Raw genomic sequence first — 25,067 nt, forward strand, 5'->3', positions numbered from 1 at the left:
AAGGGGAAGAAAAGGGAGACTGTTTCCTAACTCTTAAAAGTCATTGTTACTTTATTTGAAGTTGGATTGAGAAGAATGGGAGTAATTGGACTTACTTGCACGTTTGTATTACGATTGTTAAACTCCTAAGGATACTGATCAAAATTAATTTTCAATTTTTTATCTTTATTTGAAAAATGGCCACAATAGTTAATTGAATATTCTGGTTAGCCTATTATCTTAAAGTATGTAAAAATTATCAATATGCAAGTTTAAAACATATTTGTTAAATATTACATAGAAGCTGTTTTTTCCCCATATTTCAGAAGTTAAGGACCTGAAAAAGGTAATGGGTCTTAAATTTATTGGAAATACTAAAGCATTATATAAAATTATCTTATTTAATTCTAACATCAATCATTGAAGGCAGTGTTTTCATCCCCATATTACAGAAAGGTTAAGTCATTTGGTCAAGTTCACACAACTGATCATTGGCCGTGCTGAGATATGAATGAAGCCCAGAATGTCAGATTCCAAAGCTCAGGCTCTTTGCTTCATACATACTTGTCTTCCAGTATCACTAAATTCCTGTCAGTTATTAAATCAATAGAATTTAGGAAGGTCAGTGAATACAATGTGAGTGTTACAGAACTCAGTTGTGTTTCTGTATGTTGTAATGAATAGAAAATAATAGAAAATGAAATTTGAGTATGTCATTTTTCAGTAGCATCAAAGAGCATCAAGTAGTAGTAATAAAATAGTGCAGAAACTATGTAGAAAATGCTGATTTGTACTCTAAGAGGTTTAAGTATCGGGTTATTTGTTTGCTCTTCCAAAGAGCTCTTTTTGGTAAATATTAAGCAATTTACTATTTTATATCAATTTGCTTTTATCGTAGTTGATGCTGATGTAACAGTTATAGGTTCTGGTCCTGGAGGATATGTTGCTGCTATTAAAGCTGCCCAGTTAGGCTTCAAGGTAAGGTTTGAACTCAAACTAAGTATTGATTTATTTTAATTTGGGAAGGGTTGATCATATTTATAAAGTACTTTGCAGGCAAAAACATGGTAAATACTTTCTTAACTCTGTAAATTACTTGTAAGCCTGAGACTAATAAAGATTAGGTTCATTTGGTTGTAGTATTCTCTTGGAATGGAAAGTGAAATCTATTAGTTTTCTTCTTTTCCCAGTACTTTTCATTTTGGCTTCTAATCACACTTTGGAAGATACAGTGATAGAACTAAAAGCATATATTTGGTAATGTTAAGCACACAAAAATATCTTTTAGAATAATTCACTTTTGGGTTAGCCCAAAAGTGTTTATTATTATTCAAATGATAAATTATAAAGGACTATATATTTTAGTCTCTGTGAAAACACAGCCCGAATAGCTTGTTTTGTAGAAGAATTAAGACATATATTTGGAATTTTAGTGATCTGAAACATTGAGGTTATGTGCAGTTAAATAATGTTTTCTTTGGTTGTAGACAGTCTGCGTTGAGAAAAATGAAACACTTGGTGGAACGTGCTTGAATGTTGGTTGTATTCCTTCTAAGGTGAGCATATGTTTTGTACAGCGCAGAGATTGTTTTTGGCTAGCAACCAACTAGAAGGATGGATTGAGACTAGATTAGACAAATACACTTGTTAAAAAACAATCCAAGTTGTGGCACATTTCACACAGAGAAAAAAAAGAATGATAAAAAACACACTTCTCTTTTGTAAAACTTAAAGAGTGCTGTCACTAGTCTGCCACACATTCCTGAAATAACTTCCGTGTCTCAGAATGCCTAGCTTTCCATTCAAACAGACTCTGATGTTCTAGTTTTTTCTCTTTATCTTTCCTTCACCAGTGTAACAGATAATAGACAGTAAATTGTTCTTTTAGGTCCTTTTTGTATGTAAACATGACTGCCTTTTTCACCTGCCACCCTGAAGTGTGTACTTATGCCTTTACTTTTAAACAAAGTAAAAATGTCTTTTTCATTCTTGTTTGTTGAATGTTTTTCACATCATTATTGTTTGTCTTTGAGACAACTAAGAGAAACTGAATTGGTGTAGTGCCATATACTATTCCATGTAGAGAATGCCATGTCTTTTTTTTTAACTTCTTTTAAAATTTTTATTGTAAATTGACAAATTACAATTGTATATATTTATGGCATACAAAGTGGTGTTATGATTTATGACTATAATGTGGAATAATTTAGTCAAGTTAGTTAACATATTCATTACCACAGTACTTATTTTTGTGATGAGAAAATTTGAAAGAGAATATCGGCCGGGCGCGGTGGCTCACGCCTGTAATCCCAGCACTTTGGGAGGCCGAGGCGGGTGGATCACCTGAGGTTGGGAGTTCGGGACCAGCCTGACCAACATGGAGAAACCCCATCTCTACTAAAAATACAAAATTAGCCAGGCGTGGTGGTGCATGCCTGTAATCCCAGGGAGAATTGCTTGAGCCCAGGAGGCGGAGGTTGCAGTAAGCTGAGATGGCGCCATTGCACTCCAGCTTGGGCAATAAGAACAAAACTCCGTCTCAAAAAATGAAAAGAAAGAGACTATCATTTCATGAGTGCTTTTTGATTATTTGAAGTCTATGAATATTTGATAATTTCATCTTTTTAATTTCCCTTAGGCTTTGTTGAACAACTCTCATTATTACCATATGGCCCATGGAAAAGATTTTGCATCTAGAGGAATTGAAAGTAAGTATACTTTTCATGCTTAATGATATTACCAGATTGCTTGACTTGGCTCTTCTGTCTAAAGACTTAAATGTGTCTAATGTATGTATAATAGATGTTTAGTGAAGGAAGAGTAAAATAAAGAATCTAAAAAATGTGGAGAGATTTACTTAAAAAAGAAGGCCTAAATCCACATTTCTCCCAGCCAAGTATAACCAAGCCTAACCCTGCAAATCCAGATTTCTACCATTATATCTTCTGTTCCTTTGCCAACTTTTTCCTGAGGTTTGCCTTTATGTGTTTTTGAAGAGTCAGTTTTCATATCCTAAAATCTGGAGATCACTGAGAAGGCTGGATTCCTGAGTACTATGGGGAGATAGAGGAAGGAAGGAAGGCCCACTTAAGCTGTTGATAGTAGAAAAATTAGAGGAGAGAAAGAGTGAGGCATAGCGGAAAAGGAAGAAGACATTTCATAACGTATCTTGTCTTCTGACATACTTTTTGAGCTGTTTTAATCTTTTGTCTCCAATTATTGTTGTTGGTAGATACTTCCAGAAAGGTAGTCTCTTCTGGGCAGGACCTAGTCATAACCTTGGGTTGTTACTTTTCCTTCATTTGTTTCTTTACAGAGGTAGGTTTGAGGGGCTACTTAAGGCAATCCATTGGGTATAGAGATGATGTATATGTACTAAAACTAATAGAATATCATACTAGATGAAAAATGGAATGACGTAAAGAAAGAAGAGCTAGGGGTAGTCAGGAGACCTGCATTGTAGGCAAGGCTTTTACATCCTAGCTCTGTGACCTTGGGTAAATCAGAAATCTCTCAGAGTCTCTTTTTCCTTATCTCTAAGATATGTGTTGGTTGTTATATGAGGTACTTTCTAAGATACCCTTCTTACCTCTAAAGTTTAATTGAGTTAAGCATTTTTATCTAATACTGTTGCTTCAGAGTTCTCTTCTGAGTTGAATGAGTGATTAAAACCTAGGTGATTAAACTTTTTAATATTAAGCTTCTGTATTTGAAATTTTTAAACGTGTATTTTTTATTTGTTTTGTTTCATGAAATCTAGCATTTTCCTTTATTTAAAATTTCAGATGATGTTTTACTTTGTCATTTCTACTTACATATCTTCCAGACTTATAACCATCATAAGGTGTTCGGAGGATATGTTATCACAGTGGGATATAATGTTTTATTTTGGACTGCATTTTTACCTAAGGTAGACATTTTATAGTGTTTGATAGGTTCTGTTTCTGTGATACAATGATGTTGGCCTTTTGTCAACTATAATTATAAGTTATTACATTTTGAAACTTTAATACTGCCTTTTATAAGCATTAGGTTGAAATTTTCCAGTTGGTGAGTGAAAAACACTGCATATTGCTTCAAGAATTTAGCTAAGAACTAAAGATTAATTGAACAAATTACAGTGTCCGAAGTTCGCTTGAATTTAGACAAGATGATGGAGCAGAAGAGTACTGCAGTAAAAGCTTTAACAGGTGGAATTGCCCACTTATTCAAACAGAATAAGGTCAGTGTTTAATATTCAGATTTCTGCTTTACTTTGAATACACATTAAACTTTGCATTATAGAGTGATGATATTTGAATTTGGTTACAGGGGAATATTTATTTAATTTAAAATAGCTTGCTAACCTGAAATAGATTTCCCTGACATATATCACAGATTTTTTGCTGCACCATGGTGTAGCATTACTAAGTAAGGAAGCATTTTGTTTTAGATAAATTACAGAGTAATTCTTCCTTTGAATGATTTACCAAATTACTTTAAACTTTGTGAATTTATAAAGATTATTTCATAAAGGTTGTTCATGTCAATGGATATGGAAAGATAACTGGCAAAAATCAAGTCACTGCTACGAAAGCTGATGGCGGCACTCAGGTTATTGATACAAAGAACATTCTTATAGCCACGGGTTCAGAAGTTACTCCTTTTCCTGGAATCATGGTATTTATGCTTCATAATTTACAACCATTACAACTTTTCTTTAGAAATACGTTTTATAAATTGTTTATGCTATTTGTGAACTTTGAGAGATTTCTGACTGAAATACTATGTTTTGATGGTCATTCAGCTTTGGGAAGTTACCTGTCTTTATTCTGCAGTGATTCTGACCAGCTATAGAACACTTTATATTAAAATGTGTTTGAATACAGTATGAAGTTAAAATTGACCATTGCGTTTGGAATATTGGAGGATAAAATTTAAAGTCAGCATTTTGATGGGATTTGATGAAATTAGGTATATAGATACCTCAAAACAAATAAATGACTTAGTATTTTTAGTGATTCTACTGAGATCACAGTTTATAAATACATTTATCTCTTCATATCCTTGGAGGATTGGTTCCAGGACCCCCCCTTGGATACCAAAACCCACAGGTGCTCAAGTGCCTTACATAAAAACATAGTATTTGCATATAATCTGCATACTTCCTCCTGTATACTTTAAGTCATCTCTGGATTAGTTATAATACCTAATACACTGTAAATGCTATGCAAGTAGTTCTTATACTGTATTGTTTAGGGAATAATGACAAAAAAACCATGTGTACATTTTCATTACAGATGCATCCATCAATTTTTTTTCTGAATATTTTCAATTAATGGTTGGTTAAATCCGCAAATTCAGAACCCATGGATATGGAGGGTTGACTGTACTAGGTTTTTTCAAATTATTTTGATTATATCTTTTGTTTTTCTTACAGATTGATGAAGATACAATAGTGTCATCTACAGGTGCTTTATCTTTAAAAAAAGTCCCAGAAAAGATGGTTGTTATTGGTGCAGGAGTAATAGGTGTAGAATTGGTAAGTGTTGTCTTTCTGCCTCTTATTACCTCCTTGGAGTTGGAAGGGACTTAAAGGTCCCCTTTTTGATTCTTTGTATGACATTATAGGCTGATCAGCATTGAGTTTTGCTTAAACACTTCTAGTAATAAAGAGTTTACTTTTGTTTTTTTCAAGACAACCTATTTATGTATTTACTCATTTAGAATGTTCTCCTTTATTTCAGTCTGTTTCCTTGTACCTTCCACCCTTCTATTTCCTAGAACTGGTCTAATTCTTTTTTAATATGACAGCCATTCAGATATTTGAGGACAGCTTTTATCCTGAGCAAATTGCATTCCAAATAGAGATTATTCTCTTTACCATCACATATATGATTTGGCTCTTCCCTTCTCTATCCTCATCTTGATGCCTCTTAACTTAGGTTTTAGAAATGTCAAACTACTTGCATTTCTTTGAACACTATGTTATTTTAGACCTTCTGTCTGCCTTGTTCTCCCTTCTTGTCCATCTGGCAGCTTTCCACACATATCCAATGACCTCCCTCCATTTTAGAGCCACTGTGCCTTGTAATCACCAGGAATTGCTCTACTTCTGAAATAATAAATTCAGATATTTTATTATGTAACCATGACCTCCTTTCCTCTTTTACTCAGTTATTCCTAGTGTACTTTGTACCCTTTTTTAGATTTTCTAGTCCATAGATCTACTTTTTTGCAATCTGCCCTTTCCAGTCTTGACTGCGTTCCTGATCAGCTTAGATGCCATAGTCCATCACTTTAACCACACTCTTACAGATGTCCTTCAGTTGCTTGTCTCACTGTTCTGTCATATCTGCTTGGCAAAACTCTGGTTCTGTTTGAATGCAGCAGTCTGCCTTTTTTATGCTATTTCCAGGCTGTTGACTACACCTGGAGAAAAACACACCCTACTCATTGGTACTTGTGTTAATTCTTGGCACAAACCTCAACAAGAACCTCAGCCTTGCTGACAGTTTGTTATTTCCTAAGATGGTACACTGCCCTGGTCTCTGCAATGGCCATTTTCATTTTCTACTCTTCTCAAATCTCTGCTTGTATACTGTCTGCTCTGCCTGTGGATGACCTTGTCTTTTAAATATTACATAAAAGAGAAATCAGATGAGAACTCCCTCAAGTTGATGTCCTAAATTTGATAATGCTTTTACCTGTTGTTACACCTATCCTTTTGATTATCTCTCCTATTACTATGGAAATGCCATTTTCCCTAAGACTAATCCCTTTACTTGTGCTTGGTAGCACATCATCTGCCTTTTCAGAGACTTGGTTTTGTGATTTTTATTCTTGTATTTTTCAGTTTTCAAACTCCTTTCTTCTTATTTACAATTTCATGTGCTTCTATGTGTGTACCTGTGATGCATTTGCACTCATTAACACAGGTTTGTATGCACATAAATACTCCTTCTCTTGGTCCCATGTCCTTGAGTTACCAATTTTGTTTGCACTTTTCCTTCAAAACCCAGCTTCTCAAAAGAGTTGTCCATGCTTTATTTCATCAACTTCCACTCACTCCTCAGTCTATGGTTTGTGCCAATAAATTGCTCTTAGGGCATGAATCTATTTATTGCTCAGTCTGTTGGACTAATTTCTTCACTGCTTTATTTGGCAGTAATTAGCATTGCTGATTTTCTTGCCTTTGAAATGCTTTGCCTAACTTCTGCGATTTCATATTCTTCCATTTTTACATCTGCTCTTTGGGCTGAATTCTCCATATTATGCAAGTTCCCCTTTCTTAGGCTTCCCTTTAATTGTTGGTATTTTTGTTTTTCTTTTTTGTTTTTGAGTCCGAGTCTTGCTCTGTCACCCAGGCTGGAGTGCAGTGGCGCGATCTCGGCTCACTGCAACTTCGCCTCCCAGGTTCAAGTGATTCTCCTGCCTCAGCCTCCCAAGTAGCCCGCCAGCACGCCCGGCTAATTTTTGTATTTTTAGTAGAGACGGGGTTTCACCATATTGGCCAGGCTGGTCTCGAACTCCTGACCTTGTGATGCGCATGATGGCTCATGTCTGTAATCCCAGCACTTTGGGAGGCTGAGGCAGGCAGATTGCTTAAGCCCAGGAGTTTGAGACCAGCCTGGGCAACAGTGTGAGACCTTATCTCTAAAGAAATGTAAAAAATTAGTTGGGCATGGTGGTGTGTGCCTGTAGTCCCAGCTACTCAGGAGGTTGAGATGGGAGAATCACTTGAGCCTGGGAGTTTGAGGCTGTAGTGAGCTGGGTCATGCCAGTGCACTCCATCCTGGGCAAAAGAGCAAGACCCTATCTCAAAAAAAAAAACAAAAAACCCCAAAACAAAAATCAGCTTTTAAGTTACCTTTTTAGTGAATAATTCTTTCTTCTAAGAAAGCTCAAGTCTTTCATTTTTTGAGTCCTTAGTGTAATATATCTACATTTCCATAGTACCCACTAATAATAATACATTGCATTTGTTTGTCTATGGCTGACTTTCCTATAAGACCAAAGCTCCTTGAAGGCAGGACCGAATTTTTAATTCCTATTTAAATCTCCATTGCTTTTCTTAATGTTTAGTATTTAGGTCTCATAGATAACAGGTCTGTTATTTTGTCATCAACCTTTGGATCCTGTCTAGTCCGTTAAGAAAACTTGTAATCTAAACATAATGTTCTGGGTTGTAGAGAGTACTTCTTTTGATATGCATAGTATACTTCTTGTAATGTAATCCTTTAAAATCAGTTTAGTTGTTTTTATAAAGCAGACATTGAGCTTATGTTCAGATAAAAACCACATTTTTTTTTGCATTTGGAATTCTGATTTTTTAAACCTAAGTGACTTTGAACCTTTATTCTTGCTTTAATTTAATCTTGTTCACTCATACTCATTATTCCAATCTATATCTTAGTCTTGATTCTGTCACTCTTATACTTAACTGCTTTTACTTTTCATAGTTCATAAATTTTGGAAGTATGACAATTAAGGCATGTGGTCCCATCATCTGATCTGATCTTGGTTAAGCAAACTTCTGTTGTCATTCACGTCATTAATACAAATTTTTGACCAGGATGAAATATTGAAAGCCATCTGACAGTACAGTCTTTCACCAGTTATAAACACCTTTGATGTTTATTCATCTTCATTTCTCCATCGCATCTACAAGGATATCATGAGATTTTCTTAAAATTTTTTTTAACACCTTGCTGATCTCAAAATATACTACATTCGCCGGTCCAGAAACCCTTCAGAAAGTAAGAGTCGTTTATGTGACCTGTTTGGAACACTTGTGGTGGTGTCTAATGATTGTGAAACCAGCTGATTAATAATGTCTTCTAGTATTTAGCAGAATCTCTTCTTTTCCATTTTTGAAAATTTAGGCATATTTGCCTGTCTGCCACCTTTTGGCAGTTCCCTTGTGTTAAGTAAGTTCCCAGAGTTCACTGGGAGTGCCTGTTTTGTCATACTTTAATTGGGTTGATGGGAGAATTAACTTTTCTTTTTTTTTTTTTTTTTTTTTTGAGATGGAGTCTCGCTCTGTAGCCCAGACTGGAATACAGTGGCATGATCTCGGCTCACTGCAGCCTCCACCTCCCAGGTCCCAGTTCAAGCAATTCTCCTGCTTCAGCCTCCTGAGTAGCTGGGATTACAGGCACGCGCCACCATACCCAGATAATTTTTCTTTGTATTTTTAGTAGGGACGGGGTTTCACCATGTTGGCCAGGCTGGTCTTAAACTCCTGACCTCATGATCCATCTGCCTCGGCCTCCCAAAGTGCTGGGATTACAGGCGTGAGCCACCACACCCAGCTGGGAATTAACTCTTTAAAAATGACCAGTTGTTCTTAATCTTGGGCGTTGCCTCTTGGTTAACAATATTTCTTCTGTTCATTCTACTTTGTTCTCGTAGTTGGATAAAACAAGAAAAAAGGAATAACATTTACTTTCTTTTGTTGGTCATTATAATATCTCCAAGCAATAATTCTATTTCTTCATCTCAGCAGTTTTGCTTTAGGTTTTTTATAAGCCTTGAGTCTTTTGACACAATGATTTAGATATCTGTTACTGTATTGAATTAGTTTTTACATGTCTTTTTAAAAACTTACTAGAGAATTTACTGTGTAGTCATAATATCTATTTATTTTCTCGTAAAGATTATTCATATAACTGTATTTTTATTTTTTATATTTTGCCTTTCTTCTTCCATTCCAGTTTAGTGTAGTATTAAAGAATACCTTTTTTGGAATTGAACAGATTTAAATTTGAATTTCAACTCTGCCTCTTACTGACTTATGTTCTTGTTAAGTTAATGAGCCACTCTGAACCAGTTGGTTTGTCATCAAGAAGGGGATAAAATTAACTAACTTACAGGACTATTGCTGGGATTTAATACATTTAAAACACTTAATGCAGTGCCTGGCATTTAGTAAGCTCCAAGTAAGTGGTAGATGCTATTGAGTTTTCCTGTCTATAAGTATTTTGAAATCAGTTTTCCTAAAGAGTAGGGCACTTGTCTATGCTCATCACTCCCTACTTTGAATTAGACTCCAAGATGATGTTTCTTATTTCCACACTCCCATTATTTCCCCTCTATTTACTTCTATCCCAGTTTCCAAGAATGGTCCTTTTTTGTTTGCTTTTTAAACAGCTTTATTGAGATATAGTTCACATATCAGTTCACCCATTTAAAATGTACAACTCAAAGGTTTTTAGTATATTCATAGAGTTGTAGAGCTGTTACCACTGTCTAACTCTAGAACATTTTCATCACCCTAAAAGAAACTTGGTACCCATTAGCAGTCATTCTCCATTTCTCCCTTTGCTCAGCCCCTGAAAACCACTAATTCTACTGTGTCTATGAATTCGCATATTGTGGACATTTCATATAAATGGAATCATACAATATTATTTTGTGTGTGCTCTGTTTTTACATAGCATAATGTTCTTATGGTTCATCCAAGTTGTCGCATGTATCTGTACTTCATTTCTTTATCTGGCTAAATATCTCATTCTATGGATACGGCACATTTTGTTTATCCATTCATCATGGGTGGACATTTGGGTTGTTTCTACTTTCAGACTATTATGAATGACACTGCTATGTCTATTTGTATACAAGTTTTTGTGTGGATATCTGTTTTCATTTCTCTTGGGTATATAACTAGATATGTAATTGTTGGGTCATATGGTAATTATTTTAACTTCTGAAGGAACGCTGTTACACTTTTCCATACAATCCCACCAGCAACGTAAATTTTTGTTGCTCTACTTTTCCACTGATACTTGGTATTGTCATTTTTTAAAAGAAATTGAGCTATTCTAGTGGTTGTGTAGTAGTAACTCATTGTGGGTTTTTTTTTCTATTTTTATTTTTTAAATTGCTACATAATAGATGTACTTTTTTCAAGGTACATGTGATAATTTGATATATTCATATAATTAAATCAGGGTAATTAGGCTATCCATCACCTCGAACATTTTTTTTTAATGCTAGGAATATTGAATTATTCTCTTCTAGCTATTTTGAAATGTGTAATTGATTGTTACCTATAGTCAACCCTGCATTAACACCAGCTCTTATTTCTTCTGTCTAATTGTATATTTGTACTGATTAATCAACCTCTCTTCATTCCTCTTCTCCCCTAGCCTTCCCAGACTCTGGTAACCATCATTTTGCTCTCTATCTCCATGAGTTCAGTTTGTTTGGTTTTTTTTTTAGCTCCCACATGTTAGAACATGCGATACTTGTCTTTCTGTGCCTAGCTTATTTTGCTTAACATACTGTCCTCCAGTTCCATCTGTTCTGTTGCAAATGACAGAATTTCGTTCTTTTTTATGGCTGAATAATATTCCATTGTGTATATGTACCACATTTTCTTTGTTTGTCTGCTGATGGACGCTTGAGTTAATTCTGTATCTTGGCTATTGTGAATAGTGCTGCAGTAAACATAAAGTGCAGATACCTCTTCGATATATTGATTTCCTTTCTTTTGGGTATATACCCAGTAGTGGAATTGCTGGCTCATATTGTAGTTTTATTTTTAGTTTTTTGAGGAACCTTCATACTGTTTTCCACAGTGGCTCTACTAACTTACATTCCCACTAACAGTGTATGAGGGTTCTCCTTTCTCCACATCCTTGTCAGCATTTGTTATTGCCATCTTTTTGATAAAAGCCATTTTAACTGGGGTGAGATGATAGCTCATTGTGATTTTGACTTGCATTTCTCTGGTAATTAATAATGTTGAACATTTTTTCATACATGTGTTGGCCATTTGAATGTTTTCTTTTGAGAAATGTCTATTCGGATCTGGTGCTCATTTTAAAATTGAATTTTTTTGAGCTCCTTATATATTCTGATTATTAATCCTTTGTCAGATGGATAGTTTGCAAATATTTTCTTCCATTCTGTGGGTTGTCTCTTTGTGGATTGTTTCCTTGGCTGTGCAAAAGTTTTTTAACTTAATGTAATCCCATTTGTCTGTTTTTGCTTTAGTTGCCTATGCTTTTGAGGTCTTACACAATAAGTCTTTGCCCAGTCCAGTGTCCTGGAGCATTTCTCCAATGTTTTCTTACAGTAATTTCATAGTTTCAGATTTTAGATTTAAGTCTTTAATCCATTTTGATTTGACTTTTGTATATGGTAAGAGATAGGGGTCTAGTTTCATTCTTCCACATATGGTTATCCAGTTTTCCCAGCACCATTTATCGATGAGACTGCCTTTTCCTCACTGTGTTTGTGGTACCTTTGTTGAAAATGAGTTAGCCGAAAATGTGTGGATTTATATTTGGGTTTTTTATTCTGTTCCATTGGTCTGTGTGTCTTTTTATGCCAGTACTATGCTATTTTGGTTACTATAGCTTTTTAGTAAATTTTGAAGCCGGTTAATATGATGTTTCCAGCTTTCTTCTTTTTGTTCAGGATTACTTTGGCAGTTGAAGAATATCATTGGTAGTTTAGTAGGGATTGCATTGAATCTGTAAATTACTTTGGGTAGTATTGTCATTTTAATGATATTAATTTTTCCAGTCCATGAACATGAACTATTTTTTGTGTCCTCTTCAATTTGTTCCATCAGTGTTTTTTAGTTTTTTATTGTATAGATCTTTTACATCTTTGGCTAAATTGATTCTTAGGTATTTTATATTCTCTATAGCTATTGCAAATGGGATTGCTTTTTTTTTTCTTTTTTAGATTGTCCACTGTTGGTATATATAAATGCTACTGATTTCTGTATGTTGATTTTGTATCCTGCAGCTTTACTGAATTAGTTTGTAAGTTTAATAGTTTTTTGGTGGAGTCTTTAGGTTTTTCTAAATATAAGACCATGTAGTCTGCACAAAAGATTAATTTGACTTCTTCCTTTCCAATTTGAATGCCCTTTGTTTCTTTCTCCTCTGCAATTGCTGAGGCCAGGACTTCCAGTATTATGTTGAATAAAAGTGGTGAAAAATGGGCATTCTTGTATTGTTCCAGATATTAGAGGAAAGGCTTTCAGTTTTTCCACATTCAATATGATGTTGGCCATGAGTTTGTCTTATTATTTTGAGGTGTGTCCCTCCTATATCCAGTTTTTTGAGGGTTTTTATCATGAAGGGATATTGAATTTTTATTAAAGGCTTTTTCAGCATCTGTTGAAGTGATCATATGGTTTTTGTTCTTGGTTCTGTTAATGTGACGAATCATGTTTATTGATTTACGTATGTTGAATCATCCTTGCATCTCTGGGATGAATCCTGCTTGATCATGGTGAATGATCTTTTTAATGTGTTGTTGAATTCAATTCATTGTGGTTTTAACTTAGATTTCTCTAATGACTTACGGGGTTGAGCATTTTTTAATGTACTTACATGCCATCTCTATATCTTCCCTCTTCAGACATTTGTCCATTTTTTATTGAATTTTTCTTATTGAATTTGGAGAATTCTTTATATATTCTGGATATAAATCCCTTATCAGATAGAAGATTTGTAATTTTTTTCCCCAGTCTGTGGCTTCTGTTTTTGTGTTCTCAGTGTTATCTAAGACTTTCTAATTTTGATGAAGTCCAATTTATCATTTTTCTTTTATGAATTGTGCTTTTGGTGTTACATCAAAGAAATCTTTGCCTAACTCAAGGTCAATTCTAGGATTTCTTCTCCTAGGTGTTCTTCTGGAAGTTTCATAGTATTGGATTTTACATTTAGGTCCATGATCCATTTTGAGTTAACTTTTATATATACATATTGTTAGATTTTTAGTGTCACTATATTGCCTTTAGTTAACTCAGTCTTCATACCAGAAATTAATGAGATTTTTTAAATGAATGCCCACACTTAATTTAGGGAAGGTAAACTTTTATAGTTCATTTGAATTACCAGATGATTTTAATATACATTCTTGCAAAGGATATGTTCATGGTTTTTCATATTTAATGCTATGAAATTATGTTCATCTTGCCAGTTATGTATTGTTTAATATATAATTATTTAGAAGTTATGCTAATTGTCAAAATGTTAAAATAAACTAGCATTCAGTTTAAATTATAATTTGAATGAAAAAGTAAACATTTGTCCTTTGTTGAGGAAAGAAAATAGGAAGCCAGTTTAATATTCTGCAAACGTCAGTGATTTAGTAACCTCTTTCCTTTTCCTCAAGACTTTTGCACTTGCTGTTTCCCTCTGCCTAGAACAACACTCTTCCCCCAGTTAACTGGGTTGTTCATTGCCTCACTCCTTCAAGTTTTGTGCAAATGTCACTCCCGGTGAGGCTTTCCCCAAATGTGCTATTTAAAAGTGTAATCCCAGTAATCAGTGGTCCTAGTTCTACTTTCTGTTTTATTTTTCTTGTAGCACTTTATTTTCTGTTATGAATTGTACGTATTTGTCTGTGTCCCCTGCCAGAATATAAGATCCCTGAGAACAGAGATTTTTGCTTTGTTTACTAATGTATGCCTAGAAGCTAAAATATTGCCTAGCATGTAGTAGATGTTCAACAAATGTTGAATGAATAAGTTAATAAATGTATGAAGTTATACATATTTAACACAGGGTCAATTTTAAACCTCGGAGCTTCTCATAGGAACATACTAGCGAAAGAAGAAAATGTTTTACAATAAATTATTAAGATGATTTCATAAACATTTGCTGTAGAAACTTTTATGATTATTGGGTTTTTTAATTATTTGCAGGGTTCAGTTTGGCAAAGACTTGGTGCAGATGTGACAGCAGTTGAATTTTTAGGTCATGTAGGTGGAGTTGGAATTGATATGGAGATATCTAAAAACTTTCAACGCATCCTTCAAAAACAGGGGTTTAAATTTAAATTGAATACAAAGGTTACTGGTGCTACCAAGAAGTCAGATGGAAAAATTGATGTTTCGTAAGTATACATCATTTGTTTTTGATGTATCATCCCTGTCTGTTTCTTTAAGCAAAACACTCAAGTTTCAAAATCAGTTTAGCAAATATAGGGTTTTTTCTAACTTAAGGTCATTTTATTACTTAATATAACTCAGTTGCTTATCAAATTATTGCATTAGCACATTGAAATTTATGATTAGGTTAATGCTAGAAAGAGAATCCAGTATTCTCATTGTTGTACCTTCTTATAGTACATTCAGAAAAATTTAAATTCCCAATATTCAGTAAAATTGAATCAATATTTTTAGGCAGATATATGGGGAAATCAATAATAAAAGATTGCTTACTATATGTCTGGTACTCTACTGATTAAATACTTTAATGGCATTTAACTTATTTAATGAATTAGTTTTTAAATAAATATTTAAATTAAATAGTTAATAGTATTTAAATAGTTTAATGACTAACTTTTACTCAAAGATAAGAAGCTGAATTCATTGACTAATTAATGACTCACTTGCCACACAGCTAGTAGGTGGCAGTCGGTAGTTGAATTTGGATTTCTGTGACTCAAAGACCTGTATTCTTAACTGCTGTTTTATTATACTGTGGTTTCTGTGAGATTTTAATAATAGACCTCTAGATTTTAATGATAGATCTCTTTCATTGTCTGACTCTTATGTTTACATTCAAATAAACTTATATTGTTAAAAATGTCAACAGTGCCCGCTGGGCGTGGTGGCTCACACCTGTAATCCCAGCATTTTGGGAGGCTGAGGCAGGCAGATCACAAAGTCAAGAGATCAAGACCAGCCTGGCCAACATGGTGAAACCCCGTCTCTACTAAAAATACAAAAATTAGCTGGGTGTGGTGGCACGCACCTGTAGTCCCAGCTACTCAGGAGGCTGAGGCAGGAGAATCTCTGGAACCTAGGAGGTGGAGGTTGCAGTGAGCCGAGATTGCACCACTGTACTCCAGTCTGGCGACAGAGCAAGACTCTGTCTCAAAAACAAAACAAAACAAAAATGAAAATGTCATCAACACTTGAGAAATTGCTGGCCTTAAATTTCTAAGCCTATCAATTTATGTAGGTGTATATTTAACATTTATACACTGTTTGTTATCTAGTATTGAAGCTGCTTCTGGTGGTAAAGCTGAAGTTATCACTTGTGATGTACTCTTGGTTTGCATTGGCCGACGACCCTTTACTAAGAATTTGGGACTAGAAGAGCTGGGAATTGAACTAGATCCCAGAGGTAGAATTCCAGTCAATACCAGATTTCAAACTAAAATTCCAAAGTAAGTTGGATAATTGTCTGCATTTTCAGTAATTTTAAAATTGATTTCAAACAGTATTTTGAAAAGTAAGATTTTTATGCTTAAAATATGTATTGGCTTTGGGGAAGAATAGTAAACTTACAAAATGTAAAATAAAAAACTCAATTTTACTCAAAGATAAGCTGAATTCATAGATTTTTGAAGAGTTGCATTTGATGTATTTTTTGGTGACTTGTTTACTGGAAACTTTTGTTACCATAATGTAACTGAAGGTAAGTAGCTGTGATTTCAGAAATTCATTGTGTTTCTTTTGATTTCTGTGGTAGTATTTATGCCATTGGTGATGTAGTTGCTGGTCCAATGCTGGCTCACAAAGCAGAGGATGAAGGCATTATCTGTGTTGAAGGAATGGCTGGTGGTGCTGTGCACATTGACTACAACTGTGTGCCATCAGTGATTTACACACACCCTGAAGTTGCTTGGGTTGGCAAATCAGAAGAGCAGTTGAAAGAAGAGGTGAGTCTGAACATGGGTGGTTTTAAGCCAATGTGTGAGTTGTGCCATTTTATCATTATGCTAATATATTTAACAGCTGTGAAATATTGTTTAGCTTATATATTTTTTCCCTTGTTAGCATTATAAAGAGATCATTCACAGATTTATCAGCAGTAATTGAGAGGAAGAGAAGTTGCCTATATTAAAAAACTAGTAATTCCAGATCTTTTATATTTGGCTTTGAAATATAACCAGATGGACAGACATTTGTATTTGCTTGCATTTGTGCCCAAGATATAGTTCATTAACCAGTCTTTTGGTCTTGTCTTTCCTTTCCTTCTATGTGCTTTGCGACCAATTGCCTTCTTGGATTTATTTTCTGAACAAATGGTAGATGATTTTACAAATTGGAAAGAACTTTTCTGGCAGTTACGTAGATTCTTTTTTTCTGACTGTCACAGGGTATTGAGTACAAAGTTGGGAAATTCCCATTTGCTGCTAACAGCAGAGCTAAGACAAATGCTGACACAGATGGCATGGTGAAGATCCTTGGGCAGAAATCGACAGACAGAGTACTGGGAGCACATATTCTCGGACCAGTGAGTATTGTAAAACCAGAGAAATCCCATTAAGATTTCTAGAAAGCATTTCTGTTTATTAATTATAAACCACCTGGTGTTACTCTGAGGTTGCTCATTTCCAGCAAAACTTTGAATATGGCTTTCTGTGCATCATTTCTAGAAGGATACCAGCAGCACTCTCACAGTCTTGCCCACTGTATCATCTACTTTCTGTCCTGCAGCCAAGATTCTCTCTTTAAAACATACACCAGATTATGCCCCTTAAAATCCTCCAGTGGTGCTTTTCAACTTCTGATTGTTACATCCAAGGCCTTGCTGAATCTGTTTGTGCCTACTTCTCTGACCTCTTCTTTTTCTGCTCTCTTACTCATTAATGCCGTGTCACATGGGCCTTCTCTCATTTTCACAACAGGCCATATATTTGCATTTTAGGGCCTTTGTGCTCAAGATACCCTCTGCTTAGACTGTTCTGCCTTCAGATCGTTGAATGGCTGGCTCATTGTTCAGGTCTCAGCTCAAATGTTACCTCCTAAGGGAAGCCTTTCCTACCACTGAGCCTAAAGTATGTATCTTTCTTGTAGATATATTTTGTATCTGATGTAACAATAATGAGAATAGAATATTTGAGTGCTGTGTCACTTTAGTACACATTTTGTTATTTTTACATCAGCTTTGTGAGATAGGTGCTGTTATTTTTGAGGTGAAGAAACTGAAGCACACAGAACCAATGAATGGTTAAGGTAGTAAATGGTAGATATGAATTGAAGACCCTTTGGCTCCAGAGCCCAAGCTCTTCTGTGTTGCCTTTTTTGTTAAGCTTTTCCTGACTTTTCTTCAACTGATAGAGAAACAGATTTAAGGCGTTTTTAAGATCTAAAAGCTTCCTCTCAACCATTGCTATCCTATTAGCATGTAGTTTTTGCCTTGGAAGCAAATTTACTTGGCTTGTTATTTTAAAGGGTGCTGGAGAAATGGTAAATGAAGCTGCTCTTGCTTTGGAATATGGAGCATCCTGTGAAGATATAGCTAGAGTCTGTCATGCACATCCGGTAATTATTAACAACATACAGAATTGATGGTTGCCTAAATTTTCTTCTGATCCACAAATATTTGGTTTTTAATTTTAAATTTCTTCCCTTGCAGACCTTATCAGAAGCTTTTAGAGAAGCAAATCTTGCTGCATCATTTGGCAAATCAATCAACTTTTGAATTAGAAGATTATATATATTTTTTTCTGAAATTTCCTGGGAGCTTTTGTAGAAGTCACATTCCTGAACAGGATATTCTCACAGCTCCAAGAATTTCTAGGACTGAATTATGAAACTTTTGGAAGGTATTTAATAGGTTTGGACAGAATGGAATACTCTTATATCTATATTTTACATAAATTTAGTATTTTGTTTCAGTGCACTAATATGTAAGACAAAAAGCTACTTATTGTAGCATCCTGGAATATCTCTGTCAACTCATATTTTCATGCTGTTCATGAAAGATTCAATGCCCCTGAATTTAAATAGCTTTTTTCTCTGATACAGAAAAGTTGAATTTTACACGGATGGAGCTAGAATTTGATATGTGAACAGTTGTGTTTGAAGCAAAGTGATCAAGTTATTTTTAATTTGGTTTTCACATTGGAAACAAGTCAGTCATTCAAATATGATTCAAATGTCTATAAACTGAACTGATGTAAGTAAATGGTCTCTCACTTGTTTTATTTAACCTCTAAATTCTTTCAGTTTAGGGGTAGAATTTGTGTTTAAGAGGTTTTTAAGGTTCCATTGTTGTCTACAACTCTGAAGGGTAATTATATAGTTACCCAAATTAAGAGAGTCTATTTACAGAACTCAAATATGTGGGGATTCAAATGTATTACAGTGGGGAATGAAGATACTGAAATAAATATCTTAAATATTCATTTACTGGTTATTATGAGTACATGTTGAGATGGTCGTAGTTTTTTTTATGACTACTTCTAGTGTATATTCTAATTTCTTTTGTAGGCCTGAATGTATCTTTATTTTCATGTTATAGGACAATATTAAGGCATTTTAAAGGTCATTATCCTTTCATCTATTTTAGAGACACCTACTAAATGTTTAACATATACTTTTGGAGAAGTACAACATAAGGGAGTCTTAATCTGTTTTCCTTGGCTGGGTTAATGACTGTTTATTTAAAGAGTGCTATGAAATTGGATGTGTGGTGTTTAAAATGGCCATGTCCTGAGGAAACTTAAGTAACAAAGTACTAAATGCTAAGTAGGCTTTTGCATATTGTAACTAAATTTAATAATAATTCAGATTAAGTAGTTCTGAAATTTGGTATAGATAGCATAGATTGTCTCATGTTCATTATGAGTGACATAACGACCCTGGATTCTGTTACATACTTCTAAAGAAAATTGATTGTTGTCTTAGTAGGCAGTTAACTTGGCTGAACACCAACTCCACACTCTGTCTTGTTTGTAGGTGGCAGCAGCTGAAATCTCTTCTCAGTTGTTTTAGCTTTACTTATGCTGCTGGAAGTCTTTCCCATGCAAGTGTGTAGTTCAGGGGTCAACCAGTTTGGGCAGAAGAAAGTCTGCCCCTTCTGTGCCTCCTGTTTTTTGGGGGTTTCCCCTTTATGTTCCAGCTGTTGTGGTTGCCCCATATTCTGCCCTCTGATCCTTAACCAATAAAACTGGGCTTTTGTTTCCCCCTCAAATGAGAACCTGTTAAAAATGAGACATTGAGCCAGTGCTGTTCACTTTTTAAGTGCCAACTTCCCTCTACTTTCCACTTGTTTATAGTTGTTTCCAGTGCCTTTAGTTTTTCCTAAAATATATTTGTTCAGAGTTTGCAGTTGCTGTCCGCAGGAGGGTTGGTCTGATATCTGTGTGCTACTTTGCCATTATTGGAAGTGAACTCTGCATCTTTTTAAAAATTTGAAATCCCAGTATCATGTGAAGTGCTGTTTATGTAAATCTCAACATATCCCTTACTCAGGGAAAAAAAAGTTTTTAGTTAGGGAATAGTGAAATATAATTTAATATGGAATTCTAGCTGTAGAGACACAAAACAGTTAAATCCATCTTTAAGTGTTTACATTCAGTATGAGAATGCAAATTTATCTGTATGGGGAATAAAGTCCTAGGAATAAAACAAGTTTTAAGTGGTCACTTACTGTTATCTACTAAGCTCTCAATATTTTTGTGGCTTGTGAAGAGTGAGATTAATTGTCCACTTCTTTGAACTGATTAAAATTAGTAATTTCAACTGGCTGGGAGCGGTGGCTCACTCCTGTAATCCCAGCACTTTGGGAGGCCGAGGTGGGCGGATCACCTGCGGTCAGGAGTTTGAGACCAACCTGACCAATGTGGTAAAACCCCATCTCTACTAAAAATATAAAAATTAGCCAGGTGTGGTCGCAGGCCCCTGTAATCCCAGCTACTCAGGAGGCTGAGGCAGAATCACTTGAACCCAGGAGGCAGTGAGCTGAGATCATGCCATTGCACTCTAGCCTGGTGACAGAGCGAAACTCTGTCTCAAAAAAAAAAAAAAAAAAAAAAGTAATTTCGAAGTGAGATCTTTAGTTGTTTAGCTGAAAAGGAATGGAGAGTGTTTCTACTGTTTTAAGTAAAATACTTACATAATTGCTGTAGTAGATGATGGGGTATGACCATTTTTGCTAGTTATTAGGATTTTTTTAAAAATTACGTTCCGGGGTACATGTGCAGAACATACAGGTTTGTTACATAGGTATACATGTGCCATGGTGGTTTGCTGCACCCATCAACCCATCATCTGCATTAGGCATTTCTCCTAATGCTATCCCTCCCCCACCCCCATCCCCGTGTCCATGTGTTTTCATTGTTCACCGCCCACTTACAAGTGAGAACATGTGGTGGTTGGTTTTCTATTTTTGTGTTAGTTTGCTGAGAATGATGGTTTCCAGCTTCATCCATGTCCCTGCAAAGGATGTGAACTCATCCTTTATTATGGCTGCATAGTATTCCATGGTGTATATGTGCCACATTTTCTTTATCCAGTCAGTCTGTCATTGATGGGCATTTGGGTTGGTTCCGAGTCTTTGCTATTGTGAACAGTGCCTCAATAAACATACGTGTGCTTGTGTCTTTATAGTAGAATGATTTATAATCCTTCAGGTATATACCCAGTAATAGCATTGCTGGGTCAAGTGGTATTTCTAGTTCTAGATCCTTGAGGAATTGCCACACTGTCTTCCACAATGGTTGAACTAATTTACACTCCCACTAACAGTGTAAAAGCGTTCCTATTTCTCCACAGCCTCTCCAGCATCTGTTGTTTGCTAACTTTTTAATGATTGTCATTCTAACTAACTGGCATGAGATGGTATCTCACTGTGGTTTTGATTTGCATTTCTCTATTGACCAGTGATGATGAGCTTTTTTTCATGTTTGTTGGCTGCATACATGTCTTCTTTTGAGAAGTGTCTGTTCATATCCTTCACCAACTTTTTGATGGGGTTGAAGTTCTTTGCAAAAATTTTCTCCCATTCTCTAGGTTGCCTGTTCACTCTGATGATAGTTTCTTTTGCTGTGCAGAAGCTCTTTAATTAGATCCCATTTGTCAATTTTGGCTTTTGTTGCCCTTGCTTTTGGTGTTTTAGTCATGAAGTCTTTGCCCATGCCTGTGTCCTGAATGGTAATTGCCTAGGTTTTCTTGTAGGGTTTTTATGGTTTTAGGTCTTACGTTGAAGTCTTTAATCCATCTTGAGTTAATTTTTGTATAAGGTGTAAGGAAGGGATCCAGTTTCAGCTTTCTGCATATGGCTAGCCAGTTTTCCCAACAACACCATTTATTAAATAGGGAATCCTTTCCCCATTGCTTGTGTCACGTTTGTCAAAGATCAGATTGTTGTAGATGTGTGGTGTTATTTCTGAGACCTCTGTTCTGTTCCATTGGTCTATATATCTGTTTTGGTACCAGTACCATAAAAGTGACAAATGATTGCTTTGGGCCAGAGGAAAGTTATTAACTTACAGCTGTTTACATAACTTTTGTCCAGGCCCAGCTTCAGATGCAGCTGTGTTGGATGTGTGGGTGGTTGTTAAGCAGTCCACAGAATAGTCCTGCTCTAAGAATGTGTGAAAAAAACACATAGGGGCTGGCCTTTTATACAGCTAGTTAGGCAATAAAGTTGACTGACATGGGCCTGGCAATTACTTTCCTTAGATTAGTTGCAAAATCACATAAAATACAATACAAAAGCTGAGAAATTAGAGCATCATTCTGTGCTCTGTAGTAGCATTGCTCAATTGGCAGGAGCAGTATACATAAACTCTGGCCTGATTTAATTGAAACCTTCCCCTCAGTAACCCTAGTCCTTTTCTAGGTGGTAATGATTACAAGCCCTAGTTCATCCTGCTGATTTTCTAAAATGTTGCTTTTTCTCATTCCTAGAGCAAGGAATACTTACTTACAGGAGTTTTGATGGCTGGAGCAACTCAGCAACCATTGAAATAGTGATGGTAGCATAGACTATATTTGTCCTCCTTAACCTCAACCTGGGAATCCCACTGGGAGGTGATTGGGAGGAAGGAGGGGAATCAAGGGTATGGAGTTTTAGAGGATGTTTACCTGTCAAATAAATATAATAGCTTGTTTATAGACAACATAAATTAGGGTCTTCATGGAGGCAGTAAACTTGTTTATAAATCCATGTTTACAGTGAAAATAACATTCTTTGCTAAAGGGATTCATCAACAATCAGTGAAAGTAACAAGTACACCAAAATATATACAAAAGCACTGTACTTTATTTAACTCCATACAAAATGTGATTAAAAACATTAAATAGGTGATGAGTTTTATTTTGAAGATCATTAAGTCAGTTTTTAAAATGTAGTTGTTTTACCTTGGTCACCTCAGCCATTTTTTATTCTCCTTTGTTACAAGCATGTGCTATACACAGCAACTTTCTGGCTTATATCCTTTAGGAGTGAACGGACTTCTCCTTCCAGTCTCGCTAATTCTTGAGCTTTATCTTCTAAGTATTTTTGATTGCCTTCATATTTTCTTTCTAAATCTGTGGAGATATATATATATGTATATAAAGTCTGAGTAATTTATACTATGATGATCTCAAGACAAAGTGAATATATTTTTCACTTTTAAATAAACTATGGATGCCTTAAATTTAAAGTAATTTAAAAAATAAGCCTGTGTGAAAAGACCTACCTTTGAGCAGTTGCAGCTTGCTATTTGCTTGAGCTAAAAGAGTTTTTGCTTCATTTTGTAGCATTTCAGCTTTCCTTCTGGCATCAGCTGACTCTTCAGTTTTTTTGGCAATTAAATTTTCTACTTTTTTATACTTTTCATCAAGTTCACCATGTAAAGTCTGTAGTTCCACATTTAGACAGAAAGAAGTGGTAATGTTAGTGTCAGTAATTACATTTAAGAGCAATAGTATAATCATGGCATGCATTCTGGATTAAGGGCCACCAAGGATATTCACTGGTAAGTAATTTAAAATTTTATCTTCAAACAGTGGAATTGAATGCAAAATTGACATGATTTTAAAGAAGGTTTCAAAAAATTCTGGAGTTGCAGCAAGTCCTTAGGGCTAAGTCCTCATTCTCCTGATTATTACTTTTCTATAGAAAAGTTGTAGCATAACTGTATTGTGAATTACATAGAGAAGTACAGATTTTTCAAAAGTAGATTAGACATTAGAGAAGCCCATATTGAAGAAATGGAGGCTCTTTGGATCTTGACTCAATTAGGATTTGTGAAGACTTGCTTGTAAGGAAATCAGAGGAAAAAGATTAAACAAAAGATACAGGAAGGAAAGGTGAGATTGTAGCATATGCAAGAAGTGAGTGAGAAGAGGAGAAATGGGGTGTGGGGTTGAAATGCAAATGATTCTTTTTAGAAACTGTTCAAATAGCCATTTATGGAAATTTCATTTCAAGGATTTTGTTCCTTTCTATTGTGATAAAATGTCATTAAGCAAAATGCCCTGAAGCAGAGTACTTGAGAAATTTGTGTCCTCAATACTGCAGGAAACCACACAAACCAAAACAGAAAAGACAGCTGTCTGATATTGTGAGAGTGAACTTTTCTCATTGTTTTGTTCTCTTCCCCAACCTAGAGAGAGGTAGGGAAAGTTACTCTTATGTAATGCCTGAAAAGCTACAGTAACTTCCAGGAAAATTTTTGAATAGTAGGGAGTTATATACTGAAATTAGGTCAGTAAAATGCAGGTGCCCCCAGGCCTACGGACCAGTTAGGAACTGGGTGGGCAGGCAAGTATTATTGCCTGAGCTCCACCTTCTGTCAGATCAGTGGTGACGTTAGATTCTCATAGGAGCACGAACCCTATCAGAAACTGTGCATGCAAGGGATCTAGGTTGCGCACTCCTTATGGAATCTAATGCCTGATCTGAGCTGGAACAGTTTCATCCTGAAACCATCCCCACCCCCGAGTCTGTGGAAAAATTGTCTTCCAGGAAATTGGTCCTTGGTGCCAAAAAAGTTGGGGACCAGTGATTTAATGGTTTTAAGCCCCACCCACCACCACCAAGTTTGATGTTCACTTTAGAAATAAGCATCATTGAGAAACTGAACATGTGTTTCAGTTATTACATGGCTTCTGATTAAACATTTGGGTTGTGTGAGTTTTTCTCTGCAAAATATAGTGCCTTCGAGTGAGAGGTGAGGGGTAGTTAATTCAAAATGAGTCTCAAAGAGATAAGATTTGGTTTCCTACTACCTGTTCTCTGTTCCAACCTGCTTTTAAAATATTCTCAAATGGCCTGATAATTACTGTATGCCGTGAAGAATTTAATTGACTACCGCACAGAAATAAAAGTTCAATATGCCTAGTTTTTGTCAATATAGTTGGTTTAAAAAAAAAAAAAAAAAAAGCCTGTTTTAAGACTTCTACC

The 25,067-nt window shown here is 35.3% G+C and overlaps 2 protein-coding genes across 4 annotated transcripts in view; one reads left to right on the top strand and one right to left on the bottom strand.

The window, feature by feature from the left end:
• The window catches only part of DLD (dihydrolipoamide dehydrogenase), a 47,673-nt gene extending 28,599 nt beyond the window's left edge, over positions 1 to 19,074 (top strand). The window contains exons 4-15 of the mRNA XM_054494254.2: positions 878 to 957; positions 1,467 to 1,535; positions 2,618 to 2,687; positions 4,101 to 4,201; positions 4,495 to 4,638; positions 5,399 to 5,500; positions 14,633 to 14,823; positions 15,934 to 16,104; positions 16,410 to 16,599; positions 17,040 to 17,177; positions 18,119 to 18,208; positions 18,303 to 19,074. Of these exons, the coding sequence (XP_054350229.1) occupies positions 878 to 957; positions 1,467 to 1,535; positions 2,618 to 2,687; positions 4,101 to 4,201; positions 4,495 to 4,638; positions 5,399 to 5,500; positions 14,633 to 14,823; positions 15,934 to 16,104; positions 16,410 to 16,599; positions 17,040 to 17,177; positions 18,119 to 18,208; positions 18,303 to 18,368 (1,412 nt within the window). The 3' untranslated portion in view covers positions 18,369 to 19,074. The remainder of the gene's footprint in view (positions 1 to 877; positions 958 to 1,466; positions 1,536 to 2,617; positions 2,688 to 4,100; positions 4,202 to 4,494; positions 4,639 to 5,398; positions 5,501 to 14,632; positions 14,824 to 15,933; positions 16,105 to 16,409; positions 16,600 to 17,039; positions 17,178 to 18,118; positions 18,209 to 18,302) is intronic.
• Positions 19,075 to 22,915: 3,841 nt separating this feature from the next.
• Positions 22,916 to 25,067, bottom strand: part of LAMB1 (laminin subunit beta 1) — a 93,262-nt gene continuing 91,110 nt past the window's right edge. For all 3 annotated transcript variants that reach the window (XM_063667713.1, XM_063667714.1, XM_054494252.2), the window contains exons 33-34: positions 23,359 to 23,518; positions 22,916 to 23,206 (exon numbers count right to left, since the gene is read on the bottom strand). In XM_063667713.1, the coding sequence (XP_063523783.1) occupies positions 23,070 to 23,206; positions 23,359 to 23,518 (297 nt within the window). In that variant the 3' untranslated portion in view covers positions 22,916 to 23,069. The remainder of the gene's footprint in view (positions 23,207 to 23,358; positions 23,519 to 25,067) is intronic.

Source organism: Pongo pygmaeus, chromosome 6, assembly GCF_028885625.2.
Source record: "Pongo pygmaeus isolate AG05252 chromosome 6, NHGRI_mPonPyg2-v2.0_pri, whole genome shotgun sequence".
In the NCBI taxonomy this organism is placed as follows: Eukaryota; Metazoa; Chordata; class Mammalia; order Primates; family Hominidae; genus Pongo; species Pongo pygmaeus.